Source organism: Triturus cristatus, chromosome 2_1 (genome assembly GCF_964204655.1).
Source record: "Triturus cristatus chromosome 2_1, aTriCri1.1, whole genome shotgun sequence".
NCBI lineage: Eukaryota > Metazoa > Chordata > Amphibia > Caudata > Salamandridae > Triturus > Triturus cristatus.
In genome coordinates, this window is record NC_140581.1 from 187,168,099 (window position 1) to 187,187,888 (window position 19,790).

Consider the following 19,790-nt stretch of genomic DNA (forward strand, 5'->3'; position numbering starts at 1 on the left):
CTTATTTCACACTACCTTCATGACTGCCACAGAACAAACATTTACCTCAACGTCTCAAAAATCTGTCACAGTCAATCCAGCCAGTCAAAGGCCTACGACCAGCCCAATATACTTGATACAGAGCATACTTGTCAAATGAGGGTGTCTTCCTTTGTCTACCTACTCCAAGCTTTTCCAGCATTTAGATCGTAACACAGCTCCCGCAGAGTTTGAACTAATACACACACCAGCCTTCAGGGAAGCGATGTAGTATAAACTCATGAGGCCCCATTCATGATGTGGTGAGGGACCCCAACAACTTCAGTATTTCACAGATATTCACAGGCCTTGCGCTAAATGGAAGCTGCTTGAAGGGCTAGGTCCCTATGTACTGCAGAGAACTGGGGTATGCCCATACAGCAGAAGAAACCAGACTAGGTCACATTGCACATCAGATCCAGCGGACGTAAGTGTGATTTCCATTGTACAACCAAAGCAGCTGGACTAAAGAGTTTTTCTTTTAACAATACAAGAAATACAGTAAGGTAAGTACAATGTCTGAACCCTCCATGACAAAGAAATTTGCACCACTGTTAACTTCCAATTACACAGACTACAAAAAGTATAGAAGAAAGCCACCTAAGTGCAATAAGAATAAGGATCAAGAGAAGAGACCATATGCCTAACTCTAACCAAGTCAACTGGTGCCCAATCAGAAATGATAAAGCAAGGTTTAGCACCACAACTTCCAAAGCCTCAATACTATAGCAATTCAGTCCGACTCCCCCAGCAGACAAATCCAGTCCACTATACTAAACTTACTAAATGAACATACTGAATCCAGCCCCTTTCGAAAAGGTATTAGAAGCTCCTAATAAGCTCTTTGTTTTCTAAAGATTTTTAATGTTATTCTTCCTATCAAACAATGAGGTGGAAGCAAAAGGAAATGTGTCACTGCGTCAAGAACGCGTCTGAATAGGACAAGAATCTCAACAATGTCCTCAGTCTTAAATAACATTTAATTCATGATAACTGATTATTTATAGAAACAAATACGGACCTCCACTTCTCAACATACATCATATCTTGCACAAAAACACTTGTTTGTTAAGGCTGATTATATAAATGCAATTACGATACAATAAAACATACACAATAATGTTAACTGGATTAGTGATTTTTTTACAGGAAATAATTAACTTCAACAGGATGAGCAGCTAGATTATTGTAAAGAGTTAGGACAAATACTTAAACTAGTGTACAAAAGTGGTTTTGTCACTAATAACATATAACATTCGTTGAATTTAGCCAATTCGTAAATCTTTTCCCAACCTTCTGAAATCAAGGTAAAAGATAATACAAAGAATACAATACTCGCTAGTGATTCTACTGTTACATACCAGATCTATATTCTGCATGATGTCCTGAAAGGAAGGGTGAGATCGAAATTGCTCGAAGAGCTCCCGCTTGTAAAGCAGTGCGTACACCAAGTTTGGATTATGATGGAGCGAATTTGTCAGGCAGGAGTTGATTATCTCCAACATCATCCTTATTACTTCTTCTATCACGTTTAGATCTTGTGCCTTTTGGAATAAAAAAATAGAAACTCCGGTTAATGGTTTCACACATCAAAACAAACAAAAGGCAATTTTCAATATTTTCAATATCTATATACAAACACAGCTGGTATGAATGAATCAAAAAGTTACTAATGTGCAGTCAAGTGTTACATGGTTTAGTGAGAACAAGTCAGTATAGAGGAGAGCACCCAAATTGATGATAATCTTGCAATGGACGAGCAGGTAAAATCAGTGGCCGGGGCCTGCTTTGGAACCATGCGAATGCTTAGTAAGATCTTCCCCTGGATCCCGCTCACGGCCAGACAGACCCTTGTCCAGTCACTCTTGATCAGTTGACTGGACTATGGTAACTCATTCCTGGTCAGGCTGAGGGAGGACCTGGCCACTAAATTACAGGTGGTCCAGAACACGGCGGCTCGTCTTATTCTTAACAACCCGGCTCGGACCCCCTCATCACCCCTTCTGCATCAACTTCACTGGCTTTCTATGAAAAAGAGATCCATTTTCAAACTGCTATGCCTAGTCCACAAGTCTCTCCATGGGCTGGGCCCATCCTAATTGGCAAGGAAGCTCGAGTGGTATCACCCTACACGACTGCTGAGATCAAGCAACCAAAATCTGCTTTGTGTCTCGAGAGTCAGAAAGGTTAGGATGGGAGGGCGGGCTTTTTCCCATGTTGCTCCCATCCACTGGAACTCCTTGCCAGATGAGCTCCGTGCCTGTGTGAATTACCGTAGTTTCAAGAAGCTTCTTAAAACCTGGCTATTCTAAGCTGTCTTTTAATACCTAGTGCTCCTCTCCCATGCGCCGAGAGATCCCCCGGGGGATGATTCGCCTGCGCAATATAAGTGAGTAAATAAATAAATCTCTCGGAGGAACAGATTTTAAGACGCATGAGCCTTCACTTAAAATGTAGACGTTAGAGACACTATTTCTGATTAGAAAATACTAATCTCTTATTTGGTAGAAGGGGCTGTCCTTGTACGTCACCCTCACACAGTTTTTCCTTGCCCTTTACTAACATTTGTAATGGCATTCAACCATTGTACTATCTACCTTTCCCATCTTATTTCTCTATCCTACTCTTCTGCTATAGCTTAGCAGTAAGATTCCATATTTTGGACCCTAATTATGTCTACGTTGAAAAAAGGCAACATTGCTGTGGTTGATGTTTTCAAAATATAAATGAATTAGGTGATCAATATCACATCACGCTTTCGAAACCATCCCGACAGAGTTGGGAAGATTTGGTTAATACCTAATAACGCTTGCATTTCTTCTTATGTCAACTCCTAGTGCCTTCATCCTAAAAGATGGTATCTGAATCAAACGGCTGAGTTTGTATGGTCAATTAAAGCTTAAGGAAAGTTGCAGTAGTTAGGACTCTGAAAGATTTAGAAATGAGAGATAAGTGCAGGAGAGTGCCCCAAAACACCTTATTATTTCAAAGGCTGCACAGGAAAGGACTTCATCACATGGGGAAAAATGCGCAACTACAAATTGACCCTAACTGTACAAGTGCAGATATTTGTACTGCAGATAATCCAGAGTCACAGGATTAGAAGTTTGGGTGCTTCTATACAATTTCTCAAACCGCTAGGTAATGAAAGCTTATTAGTGGTCCAAGACCATGCAAGCTCCACATATTGTACCATTTAAGTTATGGCGGTTTCTTTCAGCATTTGGAGAACGAATCACAAAAAAAGAAGAAGAGAAGAAAATCTCCACAATATGAAAGTCTGATAGACATGCCACAAACTTAAAGAAGAGGTTCTAAAAACAATCTTATAACTAAGGAACATCACATAAATGTTCTTCAGAATAATGGGGTAGTTTCCTGCTCCCTTGTCAAGCAAATATAAGGGCCGCTATTAAGTCACCAGTGTAATATAACAGGAAGCTACGGATTTGAAGGACTTGCAAGTCAAAAAAGCAAAAACAAACCTTGATTCCAAACATGAGAAGCCTATTGAAAATACATTTGACAACTGCATTTTGCAACAATAAATATAGTTTAACAGACTGTAACATGGGGCAATCACTGCTGGACAGGACGAAAAACATGCTTTAAAGTACAAAACAAAGGCTAATCTATTTTTTAAAGCAAAGTAACCGCCTTTCAACCACTTGATCGTATACTAAATCCTCCCAACCACCTAAGTGACTTAGATGACTATCTTATACTGAGACAGATCCAGATAGGGTGGAGGATATAAGCTCAGTAGACATGCAGCCAAGTACACAGAATGAGGCGGGGTGTAGAACTAGTCTCCAGTCTGACTTCCATAGGCTATAAGCACTCTTCCCCACATATTGACAGAAGAAAGTAGGTTCTAGATGATAGGTTCAGAAGGCCCAAAAAACAAATCCTATTGGCCTAGAGAGCCACCAGAACCGCCCTACACCCCAACTGTCATGAAACCTGTGGAGCGATTTAAGTTTGGAGCTTCTCTGAGAAATAAGACAACATGTTATTCACCCATTTGATACAAATTAAGACATCTTCGATAGAAGAGGGAATACTTTCCGATTCAAGAGGCAAAGGACAGTCACTTTGCATTGCTCTTCTATGTGAACAGAACTAGAATCCAATGTCAGTGATGTGTGTGTGTGGTATATGACACCCCGCTGAGTATTCCAGACTACCACCACAAGGGCATTGCGACTAGATTCCTTCAGCGAGGTGCGACTAGATTCCTTCAGCGAGGTGGAGCACTGCAGTTCAAGAAGGTGGGTCTTGGCATCACCACTCTGTTCTATTTCAACTCTGTGCTAGAAGCTCAGTAAGAGTTTCCTTCAAGGGTTAAGCGGCAGAGTTCACAGCCGGTGTGCCTTGGGCAAATAATCAACTCCAGCTTTCGGGGAATCTTCTGGGTTTTCACATGGACCACCTACTCGTAGACCAAACATAACTCCTGCCAGACGAACTTAAAGTGATAAGAAGCCTGGCCTCTGATAAGCAAGGACAGGAGTACCGTGGAAGGCAGACACCACCGTACGGACTCTGCTTCAGGTTTGTCTGCTAGCCCTGGCTTTGTTTAAGTTATGAACAAACCACAGAGCAAGATAAGCCTTTCTACGCAAGAAGCAGCATTTTGGATGCTTTGGAAACACTGATTTCTAGAAATAGTAACACTCTAACAGGCTGCTCTGCCATTTACAATGGTTAGACACAACTGCTGTTAAGACGCCCTTCAATATATGGAAATAGAAAGGCTGCTTCTTGCTTGCATCTTTCACTGGATTCATGTTTGTGTGTAAAGGGACGGGGGTGAATGCACGTTTTTAGGTCTCGCCTAGACAGCTGACAAATGAATTGGCACTTGTAAAACATTCATCCGATGAATCCTACGTGTTACAAGACACGACTGTTACTGTTGTCCTAAGATACCTTGCAAACTTATTAACAATCAGGAAAAAACAATCAAATACAAAGTGCTCTGACTCATGTAAAAACACTGTTCCCACACCACACTCCGACCAAAGACTCGGAATAGGCCAGTCTCGCACAATCACCTTCCGCAAAGTAGACTGCAGTGGGCAAAGGGATGGCTCTCGAGAGCCCTATAGCTAAGCCTTCGTTACAAGTCAATGCCACCGAAAACAATGAAAGCCATCTTATGCAGAAGGCCATAGAATCATAACTGGACAGGACTGAAATGTACAACTAAGTCACACAGTTCTGTCCTACAAACCCCGAGGTGGGTTTCTTCTCTGAATTACCACCTTTCTGGGCTTTTTCTGTAGGTTTATGTTGTTTTGTTTTTAATGTCGAAGGGCGTTCTGAAGTTTATAGCAAGTTTTACAACAGTGTTATAAATATCACACTGCATGCGTTAATTAATCACCGAGACTACATCAACATCAAATGCGTCTACAGTTCAACTCCGATGCCAGCTTGCAGGAAACCTATAACGCTGCCTCCAACCTCCAGTGCTATGAACAACAGTATGCCATGAAGGGGGAAGGAGAAGGAAACAAAAGCACCACTAGGCATAGTGCCAGGGCCAGGGCTTCCTACTCCTAGGGAGTTTGATTTAAAGGGTGAAGCTGAGGAGCGAGGAGCTGCCTGGTGTCGAAGCAGCAATGCTGGTGCAGAGGAGCAGAGGAGTGGATGACAGAATAGCTCATTTATAGAGGACCTCACCAGCAAAAGGCACAACAGACCACTCAATTGCTAGTCTCATGGCCTCCCTGTGTACAGAGGCAACACATCTCAGTGCACTGGCGTCACCTGGATCCCGCTTGGATTCTGGGGAAGGTCGGAAGTCAGCCAGAGGCCATGAGTCATGCTGAGAGTGGAGATCGAGTTTCACCTGTACCGTCTGGGGTGAAAAAAGAGATCACTGCACACTGATGGTTGCCTCTCCTGTGAGTTCCCTAAACCACAACTCTGGACTAAGCCTGGGCAAATCACCACGCAACGCTCACGTAGTTTGCGCTACTTTGCACTATGCGAGTTGCACGTAGCACAGTGCAAACACACGTAGCGTAGCGTAGTGCAGAGGTCATTTTTTGCTTGCTCGCGTTCCTCAACGTCAAGTTGGCGACCGCGAGCAAGCAAAATGACATCCCGGCGAGACTTTTTCCTCGTTCGCGATCAGCAACATCAAGTTGCCGATCGCGAGCGTGGAAAATAAACCTCCCGCGAGATTCTGAACGCGGGGAGGTCAGGTTTCTCATTGCGAGTGGTCGCGTATACTCACGACCGCTCGCGATGAGAAACTACCAGTCCGCGTTGAGAAAGCTGCCGCTCGAGTAAAAATCTACTCGAGCGGCAGAAAACTACAGCTCGCACTGTGCAAGATGCCATTTTCAATGATTGCACAGTGCCGGATGCTTGTCCGCACTGTGCAACCATTGAAAACGACATCTTGCACAGTGCGAACAGGGTACTACGCATAGCTCGCGTAGTGCGAAGTGCACTTTGCGTAGCTACGCATAGCGCTACTTCGCGAACTACACCCAGGGTTACTCTGGACCATCTGAGGGGAATAGCAGCAAGCCAACCATTTTCTTTCATCATGATCTCTATATTTAGTCTTGAACCGGAAAGATACCAGAACATTTTTGAATGGATGATGTCCATTCTATATATCCTGTCTGATTTTTTAAATTATGGCTCACTACTCCAAATTCTTAAGAATGAGCACCCATAGAAACAGTCCACTGTATGTTCGCTCTTCCTGAACTACCCAGGGAATACATAGGAACTCACAATATGTTTAACAATAAATGGGAGTTCACATGTCTTCAAATGTTAGCACATGCACAGAGAGAGCATAGTGCATTCAAAGTTGTATCATTTAAAATGTTATACACACACCAAATTCTGGGGTACTTGATACTTAAAGGGCTGGATTACTTCCCTAAATGCTAAAGTCCTCTTTACCTATAGGCTCAATAATAGATATTTAAGAGGTCGCCTCACCTACAGCTTTTCGTGGCATGCTTCATTATAGGCGGACCCTCACATTGGAGTAAGATGGCATTTCGCCAGTAGGCTCAACCAGAACTGGGAGATCTTTGATATTAATATACAAGACAACACAACAAGGTTCAGATATTCAACTAAAAATGCCTAAGGGTATTTACCCTAGGAGTATTTCTTTATTACAGGTTACCCTTGATATGATATAAAATTAAATAGAAACATGGTTCGAGAGTGCAATTAATGTTTCACAACCATAAATGATTGCCGACACGTTTTGACCAATTTAATTTGTCAAAAAAATGGTCACCGGTCTTCTTCATAGCTACAGAACTACCTACCTAACCTGTGAGTATAAAGCATGCAAAGAAGTGATGAGGCATAAGGCTCTCATACCCGTTTGATATTTAACGGATATAACCCCATATTGAGGGGTATATCTAAGCTTCATGGTTGAGAATGGGGGGTGTTTCCCCTATAGTCAAACATTCGTCAAGAGGTAGACCCAGTAGGTAATACCCGTCTCGCCCCAACTCTGCCACATAGTGAATGCCATAATTTAAAATGTTAACAGGACAATAATATCATCTTTCTAAGGAGGTCATTTATGCATTTGTAAAATCAAATGTTACACCATAGGTGAACTCACAACCATTGCATTTGATGTTATTAGTTCTGGTTTGCATGGCTGTTGTGGGAGTGATGTCTTGTGGAACTACATAAAACTGGTGAATTTCAGAGGGAGGCTGGTTTTAATTTAGAAGTAGAACTGTATTTTAAATGTGGTTTTTCTTCATGCTAACATTTTTTTCAGTGGACGTGTGTATATATGTGTGAATATACGTATTTAATGAGATCCAATTGGAATGTGGACAGTCGCATTCCTAAGTAATCAATGTAATCCTGATGATGGGTGCCTGGTTTGGTAAACCTTCCGGGGCATGAGGGTACGAAACAGTGAAGACGACGGGGTTGGCTCCCGTGGGAGTAACGTCCCCAAATTGGCACACCTTGTCAAGTTTTCAATAATGTATATAAGAGTCTTGCGAAGGATTTTGATCAGTCGTTAATTTTATTTTTTCATTCTTTCATACTATTGCATTCATAGTATTCGTGTGTTAACTTATTCCGCCCGGGCAGAATAAGTTAACACACGAATACTATGAATGCAAATAGTATGAATAATAAAATTAACAACTGATCAAAATCCTTCGTAAGACTCTTATATACATTATTGAAAACTTGACAAGGTGTGCCGATTTGGGGACGTTACTCCCACGGGAGCTAACGCGTTCTTCTTCAATATACGTATTTATACGCGTATATATATATTTACACACATATACATAAATATATACATACATACACATACATATGCGTATACATTAAACAGTTCATTAGTTTTTGAGACTTAAGCATTTAAAAAAATTCTCAGTCTTTAAAGGGTTAACACTTTCATATATTCCATACATAATATCAATCACATTTTAAGGTTTGGCAACAGACTATTAGATGACGCAGAAGAGAACGTTCTGCATATTCTGAATTTGGAATTTAAAGTTGACCGTAAAAGAACATGGAACCAGTCAAGTAAACAGCATGTAGTGCATTTAACATTTTGCTGACCAGGTCCAATTTTCACAATGTATATTTTCACACACTTGGGAGGATTCACTGGCATATGCTTGCATTGGTCAGGTGTGCAGCTTAGTGCTCTGAGAACAACACTGTCACTGTGAAAGTGTTTCCTTTACCAGAACTGACACATGAGATATCATTGGTGATGTCATCACTGACGCCATTTAACATGTCATGAGTGATGTAATATGTGAGGTCATATGCAGTGCATGGTTGTGGTCGCAAGTTATAGTTAGCTCACTGAACTATAACTGGCTAACATCAGTAGTTTTTTGTTTTTGAAATGTTTGTTTTTAATTAATTTCAACACCTTACTATAACGTTACTATAATATTTGTTTTTTTTCAGTGAATTTATAGGTTTTTTTAAAAAAATAAGCTAAGATCTTAATACCATATGAAACTTTAACATCACTTTAATCTTTGCTTTTTTTTCAGTGAAAGTCAGTTTTTTGTCAATTTATGGAAATATCAGATTTCTATACTGAACCATAACACCAGTTTAACCTTTGCTTTATTCGCTGAATTTCTGGAATTTTTTTATCATATTCAGCCAATAGCACCACTGCGCATGTCGTTGGGCCATGCGCATAAGGGAATTGGTCCAAGCCCATCCCCTGCGGGTGGCCAACCCGCTGCAGCCCTCCCTAGCCCGTTGTGCTTCCATTGCCTCTCTGTGTTGCCACTGCCCTCCAATGCTGCCCCTGCCTCCACGTGCGGGCCCCTGCTCCTTCCTCCCTGGTCCATTGTGCTGCCACTGCCCTCCATTGCTAATGTTTATAGTGCAACACTGCTTATTTATTTTCTGTGATGTGTTTTTTCCTCAAACGTTTTTAAATAGATATCCATGACAAAATGAATTTTCATATGAAGAAGAAGAGGAGGCATCAAACAAAAAGTTGAATTTCCATCAAGCAGAAGTGTTTCATTGTAATTAAAAAAGTAAGGGCTTGTTTGTTTGGTGGATATGTCCTTCTGTTCCTCTACATCAAGTAAGAGTCAACAAAAAGGGTAGAAAAAAGCAATTGAGTGTCATTGGTTATTTTTCGGCTTAAAATTTGTAAAATAACTAACATGGAGAATCATTGACTTTCCTCTCAGAGCAGGACGACATACTCATTGTTGAATACATTTGCTGCCCCTATGGGGCAGGGTATATATATTGTTAAGTATTTGTGGTAGCAGATGTTTAGTACCACGGTACCCACCACCTGCATTTTTTGGAGGCCCATAATACCCACAGCACCCCATGGCAACGGGGACAGAGTATTCCGGCCCTTTCCCGTAGGGTCCTTTACAAATAAAAATCAGGATTCTGGGACCGGGTCCCCGAGTCCTGTAATGGCTGCCACGCCATTCTATAACTGTTATTTAACATGTCATGAGTGCTGCAACATATTAGGTCATAAACAGAGCATGGTGGGGGTGCAAGTTATTGTTAGTTCTGGAAATTATAACTGGCACATTTCAGGAGTTCTTCGTTTTTTTTAAATGTTAGTTTTTTTTATTTCAACACTTAACTATCACTTCATCTATAGTTTTTCAATGAAAATATATATAAATACATATTTAAATATATATATATATATATATATATATATATATATATATATATATATATATATATATATGACAAATGTCACTGCCACGCTGCACTATAGATCTATATATCCGGTCCCAACAAAGATTCGTTGAACGTGTGCTGTATTTGTTTTATCATAAATATTTTCCCGATATAACACTGCCACAATGCTGGTCATTGTCGGTCGGTCATTTCAGAAAGAATTGTTCAAGGACATGGGAGAAGCACTGTTACAGCAGTGCTGGGAATGTCACAAAGCAGATTCCTGCACAGCAAGTATCCTGGAGCTGGACAGGCTACAGAGTCTCACATCTCTGTACACGTAGCCTTCAGCAATAAAATGTCACAAAAGGATAAACATGTTTACTTCAAGCTCGAGGACAAGAACTACTACACTGCGATGGCTGTTTTATGCACACGATCAAAATCACATTTCAGTGATTTGATTTACAGTCTTGCAAGGGTTCGAATCACAAACTAACTTTGGTGCGTGCTGTCCATAAGGCAATTTTACGAAGGTGAATGTAGGTCAAAAAATCCTTAAGTTGCTGAAATGTGGCACCTTCCTGTATCTGCTTTGTTTTTACCTAGTTTGTACCCTCTCCACCGTGATCTCAATATCTGGGTTCACCAAGGGTAATGCACGCTTTTGTTTTAATCCACCTGCAGAACTCAAGACCCAGCCAGACAAAGGGCTGTCCTTAAGCATGCTTGCTCTCTGGCTGAGTCAGATGTCTACTGTGCCCTCGCCGTGCTATAGAGTATTTGACTGCTAGGGGTGGGTGATTATGTAGTACGGAGGCACACTCATTTTATCTATACACCCCGGGAAAGGATCTATGAAATCCTGCATGGAAAATTCAAGTCCCCATGTTATGTTATGTTATGTTATGTTAGTTACATTTTAATGCGCACAGCTGCTCCAGCGAAGGAGCGTCCTGGCGCAGGGAAAGGAAAACACAACACAACACTGGAACCGGTGACAAAAAGCAAACAAAATAGAAGCTGGAAATAATTAAAACAAGAGGGTTTTCAAAGCTCTGCGAAAAGACATTAGGTCGTTCGAAAGACGGATTTCCAAGGGGAGAGCGTTCCAGAGGGATGCGGCTTTCACACGGAAGGAGCGACCCCCCATCCGACTAAGTCTGAAACGGGGGACGACCACCAAGGACTGTCCAAGGGATCGTAACGAACGGGTAGGCACATAAGGAGAGATCAATGAATTGAGTATTCCGGGTGCCAACTCTCTCAGAATTTTAAAAACCAGGCAGAGAGCCTTAAATTGAATACGCTTACCTATCGGGAGCCAGTGCAAGGACCGTAGGGTGTTAGAAGTAGGACAGGATCGAGGCAGACCAACCACCGCCCTAGCCGCCGCATTCTGAACTCGTTGTAGACGAAGAATCTCGGCTTGGTTTACTCCTAATAGGAGGGAACTGGCATAATCCAACCGCGAGATGATCATTGCTTGAATGACCAGCTGTCTTGTAGGGGCATCGAAGAAACGCAGCAGGGGTCTTAGCCCGCGTAGTACCCCAAAACAGCAGGCCGCCACTCTCTTTGTGTGAGTCACAAAGCTCAGCGTATGGTCAAGCCAGACTCCGAGATTCCTGAGTTCAAGAACAGGGACCGGCGCTGATCCCAGCTCTGAAGGCCACCATTCGTCCCCCCAGTGGTCCGCTTCCCTTCCAACGATCATCACCTCTGTTTTTGACGCGTTCAGTTGGAGACAGTTGTTATTCATCCAGCTGGCCACCTCTCTCAGTCCGCTTTGGAACCTGAGGGCATCCCGCTTGGCATCCCCGCTGATCGTAACCGCCAACTGAGTGTCGTCAGCATAGGAGACCATGGTAAGGCCCCATTGCCTGACGACCTCAGCCAGCGGCTGCACGTACAGATTAAAAAGCGTGGGACTCAGCGAGGAGCCCTGCGGGACCCCCAGGTCCAAAGGATGGTACTTGGACTGAAAAGGAGGGGTGGCAACGCAGAAGGAACGATCACTGAGGAAGGAGCGGCACCACTGCAGAGCTGAACCACATATGCCAATGTCCTGCAGGCGGTGTAGCAAGATGCGATGGGAAACCGTGTCAAAGGCAGCGCTCAGATCTAATAAAATAAGCGCTGCCGTTTGACCTGCATCGAGCACACTACGCAAATGCTCAACCATTGCCAGAAGGGCCGTCTCAGTGCTGTGACCCGCACGAAACCCATTCTGCGTTGGATCCAGGACATTCGCGAGGGTCATATGCTCCGTGAGGGCCCGATTTACATGGGCCTCCATGACCTTGGCCGGCCAAGGGAGCAGAGATATAGGGCGGTAGTTTTCAGGTCTCGATGGATCCAAAGATGGTTTTTTTAGGATCGGGGAAACCACCGCTTGCTTCCATTTGGCAGGGACCAGGCCAGAGGTTAGGGAAAGGTTAATCAGGGAGCACACTACAGTGCGTCCCTGAAAAGCAACGTCCCTAAAAAGAGCAGATCTTACCGGGTCTGCAGGCGATCCAGACTTGACTCGCAGGGCCCACATTGCGAACTCCTCATCGGAGATGGTAGGAAAGGAGTGCAGCGATGGGCAGCTGCTAGAGCCGCTCCAGGGGATCACAGGAGACAGTGTGCTAGGAAACGCCAGATAGATTTTCCTGACTTTATCCAGAAAGAAGGTGGCTAAGGCTTCACAGTGGGCGATGGAACTGTCCAACTGTGGGGGGACTCTCTTTGCCATTAAATCTTTTACGGTTTTAAAGATGGTTTTAGTCGGGTTAGGACTGTTTCTAAATTCGGCTGCGTAAAACGCCGCCCGGGCCCTGCATATAGCTCGATGGTAATGCTTAACTAGGGCCAGGTAGATGGATTTCTTATCGGCATCGTACGACTTACGCCACACCCTTTCCGCCCGTCTGCAAGAGGACTTCAGTGCACGCAGCGCGCTGTCATACCAGGGGCTGGCCTGCCGGGGACTGGACTTGCTGGAGATGATAGGTACCAGGACGTCCAGCGCCCTGGTAATCCAGTTACAAAACCGGTCATAGCCCGAGGTGGCATTCAGCAAGGGACCTAATGGCTCAGTACCCATAATGCGGTGAAGGTCCTCTAGCCTAAGTTTGTTCCAGTGGCGCCGGGGTATCCGCAAGGGAGGTGGTATAGTAGGATTGGCAGGGAGAGGAAGCCAAGCAGACACCAGATAGTGGTCAGACCATGTCACAGGATCAACCGCCACGATCCGAACATCCGAGAGAGTGGTAAAAAACGGATCCAGGATGTGGCCGGCCACATGTGTAGGCTGAGAAATAAGCTGGGTCAACTGCAAAGCCTCTAAGTCGGCCAAAAAACCACTGATGGCCGGAGACTCTAACCTGTCGAAGTGGAGATTTAGATCACCCAGGATGGAAAAATTTGCACAGCCACTAGCCAGAGAGCTCACAGCCTCCGGAAAAGCACCTCTAAAAGCAACATCGCTGCCTGGAGGGCGATAGACAACCATCCCTGACAGCGAGAACTGAGGGCTGATGGAAACCTTAAACAGCGCACTCTCACATCCGGCAATCTGCAAGATCGTCCAGGTGCATGTAAAGGTGGATCTGATAAATAAGGCGATCCCTCCACCTCTAGAATGGCGGTTAGATCTAAAGCACAAATAGCCCGGAGGACAGGCAAGATTGACTATGGCGTCATCAGTATCTTGTAGCCAGGTTTCAGTTACGGCCAACAGATCTGGTGTCTTATCCAGAATGAGATCAGTCACCGACAGATGATGTTTCACTAGAGATCTGGTATTTAGATTTAAAAATCGTAGACCAGATCCCAGACTACCAGGCAACGGAGAGAGACCAGGAGGAGCTCGTGGGGCAGGAGAAGTAGCGAGCTCGCGAATACCTACAGGCTGGTCCAATGACCATCTATTGCAAGCACACTGAAACGGACCACACAGCGGATGGTGAGGTGTGGCAGAGCAACGTGGAAGTGTGTCTCTGATGGCACGAAGCGAGGCATCGGAATACTTAATCATCCTAGCAGAGCAAAAGCTACGAGCACACAGATATATATGCAGTGTTACAATAATAGAAGAAGTCCCCAGCGTACCACGCGTACTTAGCGCGGACGGGCGCAGACGGGCAGACTCTGGCTCGACTCCGGCGCGAGTCATAACGGAGGTCCTTCAGTTTCTTCTAAATTTAGGTTGTGGTTTCTGGCGTGTGGCACGTCCTGTGTGTAGTATGCATTACATGTTTTTATTTCTATGTGCTGTGTAGAGGACAGAGGGCTGCATGCAATGGCGGTAGGTCGCACATTACTGGTCCCACCTGCTGGTATCTCAGTTTTGCAATGTGTTACGCTTTTGAAAAGTTCACTCAAAAAGAAATGTCGCTGCCAAGACTCATAATTGGAATTAATTCAAGCATGTGAATTGATGAAAGATTCACCACAGGCAAAATGTACTTAAAACACACTTGGCCAAATAATTGATTATTGAATAGCTACGATTAGCAGAGCTGTAAGGATCTGCCTGTTTTCGTAAGTAGAGCAGTCCTGCATAATGCTCCATGTCCAGTCATTCCAACAGCAGCCACGAACCCTAAAACTAATGTGAACATTAACCTAACATATTTGTAGAAATCTTCGGCAAAAAATGATAATTCGCTCTCCAAGGAACCATCATGTTTGACTCTTCAGGATGGTGGACACTTGATTGGCCGAGGTTGCACAAGACTGTTCCTCATGAAATAAGATTCTCTGAATTGTTTGCTTGCAGATCTAATCTTTGTCCACCTGATATTGTCTGCACAGACTGCAAAAGATCCAGCACAATGCAGTTAAACTATTTCGCTGTCATCAACCATGGGACCACATTTTCCAAGCACTGGCACAACAGAGCCAAGAAAAATCTCCTTTTAAGGTCATCTGCTCACCCACCATACTGTGCAGGGAAAATTACCAAACTTTTTTTCAAAGAAAACTTTGAACCTATGGGCCTTGACACACATTTCACTCAAAAATCCATCTCTGAATACCTAACTTCATTAGATATTGTCTGGGATGGTCTACTTTCTCTGTGGAACTCCTTCTGGCTTGCATCCAAATTATCCATTACTATTATACCCTCTGTAAGATCGCCAAAGCAAGGCTGCTTTCAAACCTTTCAAATCAACAAAAATGACTGAAGCATCAATTCGGTTTACTGTATGCAGTCCTGGTACATACCACAAGGCCATTCCTATAAATTGTGGTGTGAAGTACGAAAAAATGTTCCATTTACCACTTAGCTGTGCTCTCTGCTAGCCCCATGACAGTTGGAACACATTGTTGTTTGTGAGACATGGAACCTACATATGAACCTAGATCCAACTCCACACTTTGCACACATACGTGTCTAGGAACCGCATGATCTCCTAGGTAGCCTTAGGCCTTGATGGAGTGCTTCCCTTAACACGGTTTCCATCACATCCATATATCCAGGTGTTACACCACATCAAACTGACACACGGCTGAAGCATCTCTCCAGTTGCCATGCACCAACACCATATATTCAACATACAGGTGACACCATGGAACAATCTTCTCTTCTCTTATCCATACATGCATGCACTTGTATACATTCTGAGGGTGAGCTATAAGCGCTTCAGGACACTCCAGTGGCAGTAGTCCTTTATACAATTTAAATGTGTTTGTCGTACCATCATACTACAGATAAGTGTCTACACCACACTTGACTACGGCTAAGTGGTCTTAAATAAGTTAAGGTCCCGCTCCAAAGCTTCAAATAAGGTCCATGTTAGGCAGAGATGGTTCATGCCAGACCGCTTCCTGGAATCCCAGATGAGAAAGTTGCAGATGCAGGGCTGAGTACGGTGATGCAGGGGGTGGCGACCATTCAGGAGGAGCTCCATTCAACCCAAGGCCAATGAATGTGAGATATGGGAGCCTCCGGGGTCCGTGATCACATTCTGCATGGAGGCCCCAGCAGTTTGAGTACGCCACTGAGCGTGGGGTAAGTGTAGGGAGCCCGAATGACGTAAGCGATGATCTAGGTTAAAACTCGCACTATTTTATTCCAGAGAAGTATGAATGCCAGGGCAGCGTGCGCTGTTGAGCACTTTCAAAGTGCACTCCAACACTAGCAGGGCGATCCTGGCCACGGACGTGCTGCCGGAGAGGCTTGTATCACAAACGGACGTAGCAAGAGATCACGGCGCGGAGCATGAAGGGAGCACTGTGGGTCTTGGGATGAAAGCCGCGTTGTGAATGTAGGTTCAATACACACGCCCATGCTTCTACCCCGGCCTGCCCGCGTGGTGCCCTCGCTCCCCGAAGCTCCTTTCATGCCGGTGTCTGGATAGCAGTAGCCCCGATTGCATCGGACAGGCCTTGCTCTCGGCCGGCACCGCGGCACGTGCTCCTCTGCATTACTTGAATGCATTAGCAGGAGAACGGATGGGCCAGACGTGGGTATTTACACCATACCGGGCTGAGGTGAAAGCTCAGGCCCCGTTATTCGTCTTTGAAGTCGTCTTGGGCAGAAGCTTTCACAGTCAGTGCTTCTGTGGCGAGTGTGTCGCCTTTTTACCTCTCCCGCCTCGGCCCTCGGTAATTGCCGCGCTCGTCTCTTGCTTACTGTCACGCCACGAAGCTATCTCCTGAGAGGAGCGCAAACAGGAAGAGGCCGAGGCAGACGGGCAGGGGCTGATAGCGCAGACACTTACGGCCCGAGCAGCGGCGCGCGGCACACACGCAGATAAAAACACTGCCTCGCGGACCCGGGCTTTCCTCCCTGGGATTCTGGGCCGCGCTCTTACGCGCATTATCATTACTGAAGAGGACGATGACGCGGGCAGCCTTCCTGTCTCGTGCGCTGAGAAAGACTCATCTGTCAATGTGTTCAAAGATACAAAACACAGTCTGTGGTCTAGAGACTTCACCGGAAAGTACATTTTCGAAGGCATTCATTAATGAAACAATGCCCCCCGCCCCTTCACCCTAAAATCTCTTTCATAGGGTTTGACAGAAACTAATCAAAGGGGCTCATGTACACACTATGCACCATAAGTCTCAGCAGCTCATCTATACATGTTTGCATATTTTAGGAGCCCCTTATGGGCTACTCAAGAAGATGGGATGACAAGCGCTTCACCGCCTCGGTAGTAAGCGCGATATAAATGCAATTACAATACAATACAATTTAAATAACTCTAAAGCTGCTTAAATTCATCACAACTGTCAAAAAACGCTTGGTGCACTGCGTCGCTGCCCTCTTGCAGGAGCCCAAGGGGGGGCGGAGCTCTGCACCATCCACCCCTGCATGACACCTGGACCAGGTTGGTGGAACAACCGGAGGCAGCTGGAGAACCAGCATATTCGTTTCTCCATAGAGGCCAGCTTTATATCAAACACAGACACTGATCATGCATATTTTTTCTAACTTCAGGAACTATCCAAATGGCTAAAGAAAAGAAGGACACGAGGAACACAGGTGCACACAAAGGGGAATTCTGGGAATTTTTGTTTTAACGGAATTCCCACCAGCCATCAGAGTCAAAGAGTTCCTGCAAATGCGCAGTGTGCTGACAGTGAGCAGTGGCATCACTGGGACACAGCAATATTGCCTCTTATCCAGTCAAAGACAGTCATGCCGCTGCTTCTAGTTCCAATGAGGCGCTCAACTGGAGCTGCTGCTTTCCAGATGAGTGAGCCAATCAGAACCGTGATTCACCAGCCAGCAGCTGCTCTTCACCAGATAGGCGGGCCATACTGCAACAATCAGCGACTGATGCTGCCACTGACCTGGGACCCAATAGAAAAGCACAGACAAATGGGGAAGGAGCAGACTTGTTCCAGAGGGTCGTCACTTGGGAAGAATGTGGACTGCTGCTATGATGGGAGGAGGCCACGAGGTGGACCCTGCTGGCATTCTATACATCCACAGTGGGCACTTTTCCCAGTCAAACAGTCACAGAGTGGCCACTGGGGCATGGCTCCTGTGAGTCAGAGAAGCTTATATGCAGTGCTTGAAATGGCAAAATAGAAGTGCAGGTACTCTGTAGCTGAGTACCTGCTTGTTTCTGAGAAGTGCCAGCAGTCTCCAATTACAAGTATTGCATTTCTCTTGAGACGTGCCGGTACTCTCCCTCTCAAAATAAACAAGCATTGGCATAGCCAATAGGTCTCGCCTTTGGGACCTTTTAAGTGTTTAGCCATGAAACAGTTGATGTTGTTGCATCAAGGATATTGTGCTGGATAACCAAACACTATTTGTTAAAGACGGCCTTGCACCACAACATGCTGCATGGGTAAAGTCTCAACTCACCTGCTCTTTCACGCCTAAGCATTAATCCCAAATGTATGCATGGCCTATTCTCCCTCTCAGACTCGGGCCCAATGCAAATGGTTGAAAAGGTCCTGGCTGATGGCTATAGAGCATGGCTGTTTTAAATTAGGTACAGTCAGGGCCACCAGAATTATGAGGCAGGAGAGGCCACATTGTGAAAAGCCATTCTGAGTTATCATATGCCCTAGATGAAGCACCCCACTTTTGTACGTTGAAGCCCAGTGTTATTCTTATTAAGGTGTTGAAAAAAACCAACCCACAGGATCTGCCTTTGTCATAATTAGAGAGAAAGCAAGTGAGAAAAAGAGAGAAGAATAGAGAAACCAAGAGAGAGAAAAACAGAACAGGATTGAGTTAAAGCGAGAGACAAAATCAAGAAAGTATGAAAAAAGGGGAGGATAAACGAAAAAGGGAGAGATGCCACTAATACTTACACCTCAAAAAAGTGTGCCTTCACCTTAGAATCCCAAGTGATGTTTTAAAGCTAAACTGTATTAAAAAATTTAGTGCGGAAATATACATACTTTAACCCAATGTAAACAATAAACACCATGCTGAATGCCACCATGTGCATGCCCGAATTGTGCTTAGACATAGACCAAACGTAAACTAAACATTGGGCAAAATAAAAATAAATAGACTTACGGCGCTCGCAAACTTTCACATCTTTCACATTGAAATCGGCAGCATAGCCACATATACTTAATTACAATGGAGCCAACAGAATGTCCTCCAGACCCACTGGTCGTTTATAAACCCACTTTCACTAGCGTAGGTGAAACCAATCTATTTAAACACCCCCTGCAGTTTAACAACACGTGACTGTGAACTGTAAAAGCTAATCCTGAATAAACATTAAAGATTACGTGAACAACCACCGCATAACCTTCATTATTTTGATAATGTGAAAGTCGCTCCCGAGGCTCCGTGTTCGCAGTAGTCACCAAAATGGCATTTTTCGCTATTTTGAAAAGTACCTGTGATTGGTGCAGGGAAGGCGGAATGAAGACAATATGGTGTAAGGGCTGGAGCTGCACTTTGATGCTGGGGAACCGGATTTGAGCCAGCAGTCTGCTAGCCTTGGGGTGGACAAAAGTCAACAAGTTAATGGGAAAAAAGCAAGGCTCTTCTGTGCAGCTACGGAAGAGTAACAAATAAAAAGAAGAGGGGGTGGCGGTGCCGATTGAAGTCTGGAACCGGCAGAAAGCAATACTTTCAAAAAGAGACTTCTGAAGAGGATATGGTATAATGGCTGGAACGG

The 19,790-nt window shown here is 44.5% G+C and overlaps 1 protein-coding gene across 2 annotated transcripts in view; it reads right to left on the reverse strand.

Annotated features, from left to right (window-relative positions):
* Positions 1-19,790, reverse strand: part of DYM (dymeclin) — a 1,124,226-nt gene that overhangs the window by 158,602 nt on the left and 945,834 nt on the right. For both annotated transcript variants that reach the window (XR_014969672.1, XM_085629609.1), the window contains exon 15: positions 1,380-1,562. Coding sequence is in view for 1 of the 2 variants with exons in the window: in XM_085629609.1 (XP_085485735.1) it covers positions 1,380-1,562 (183 nt within the window). In the remaining variant the exon portion in view is untranslated. The remainder of the gene's footprint in view (positions 1-1,379; positions 1,563-19,790) is intronic.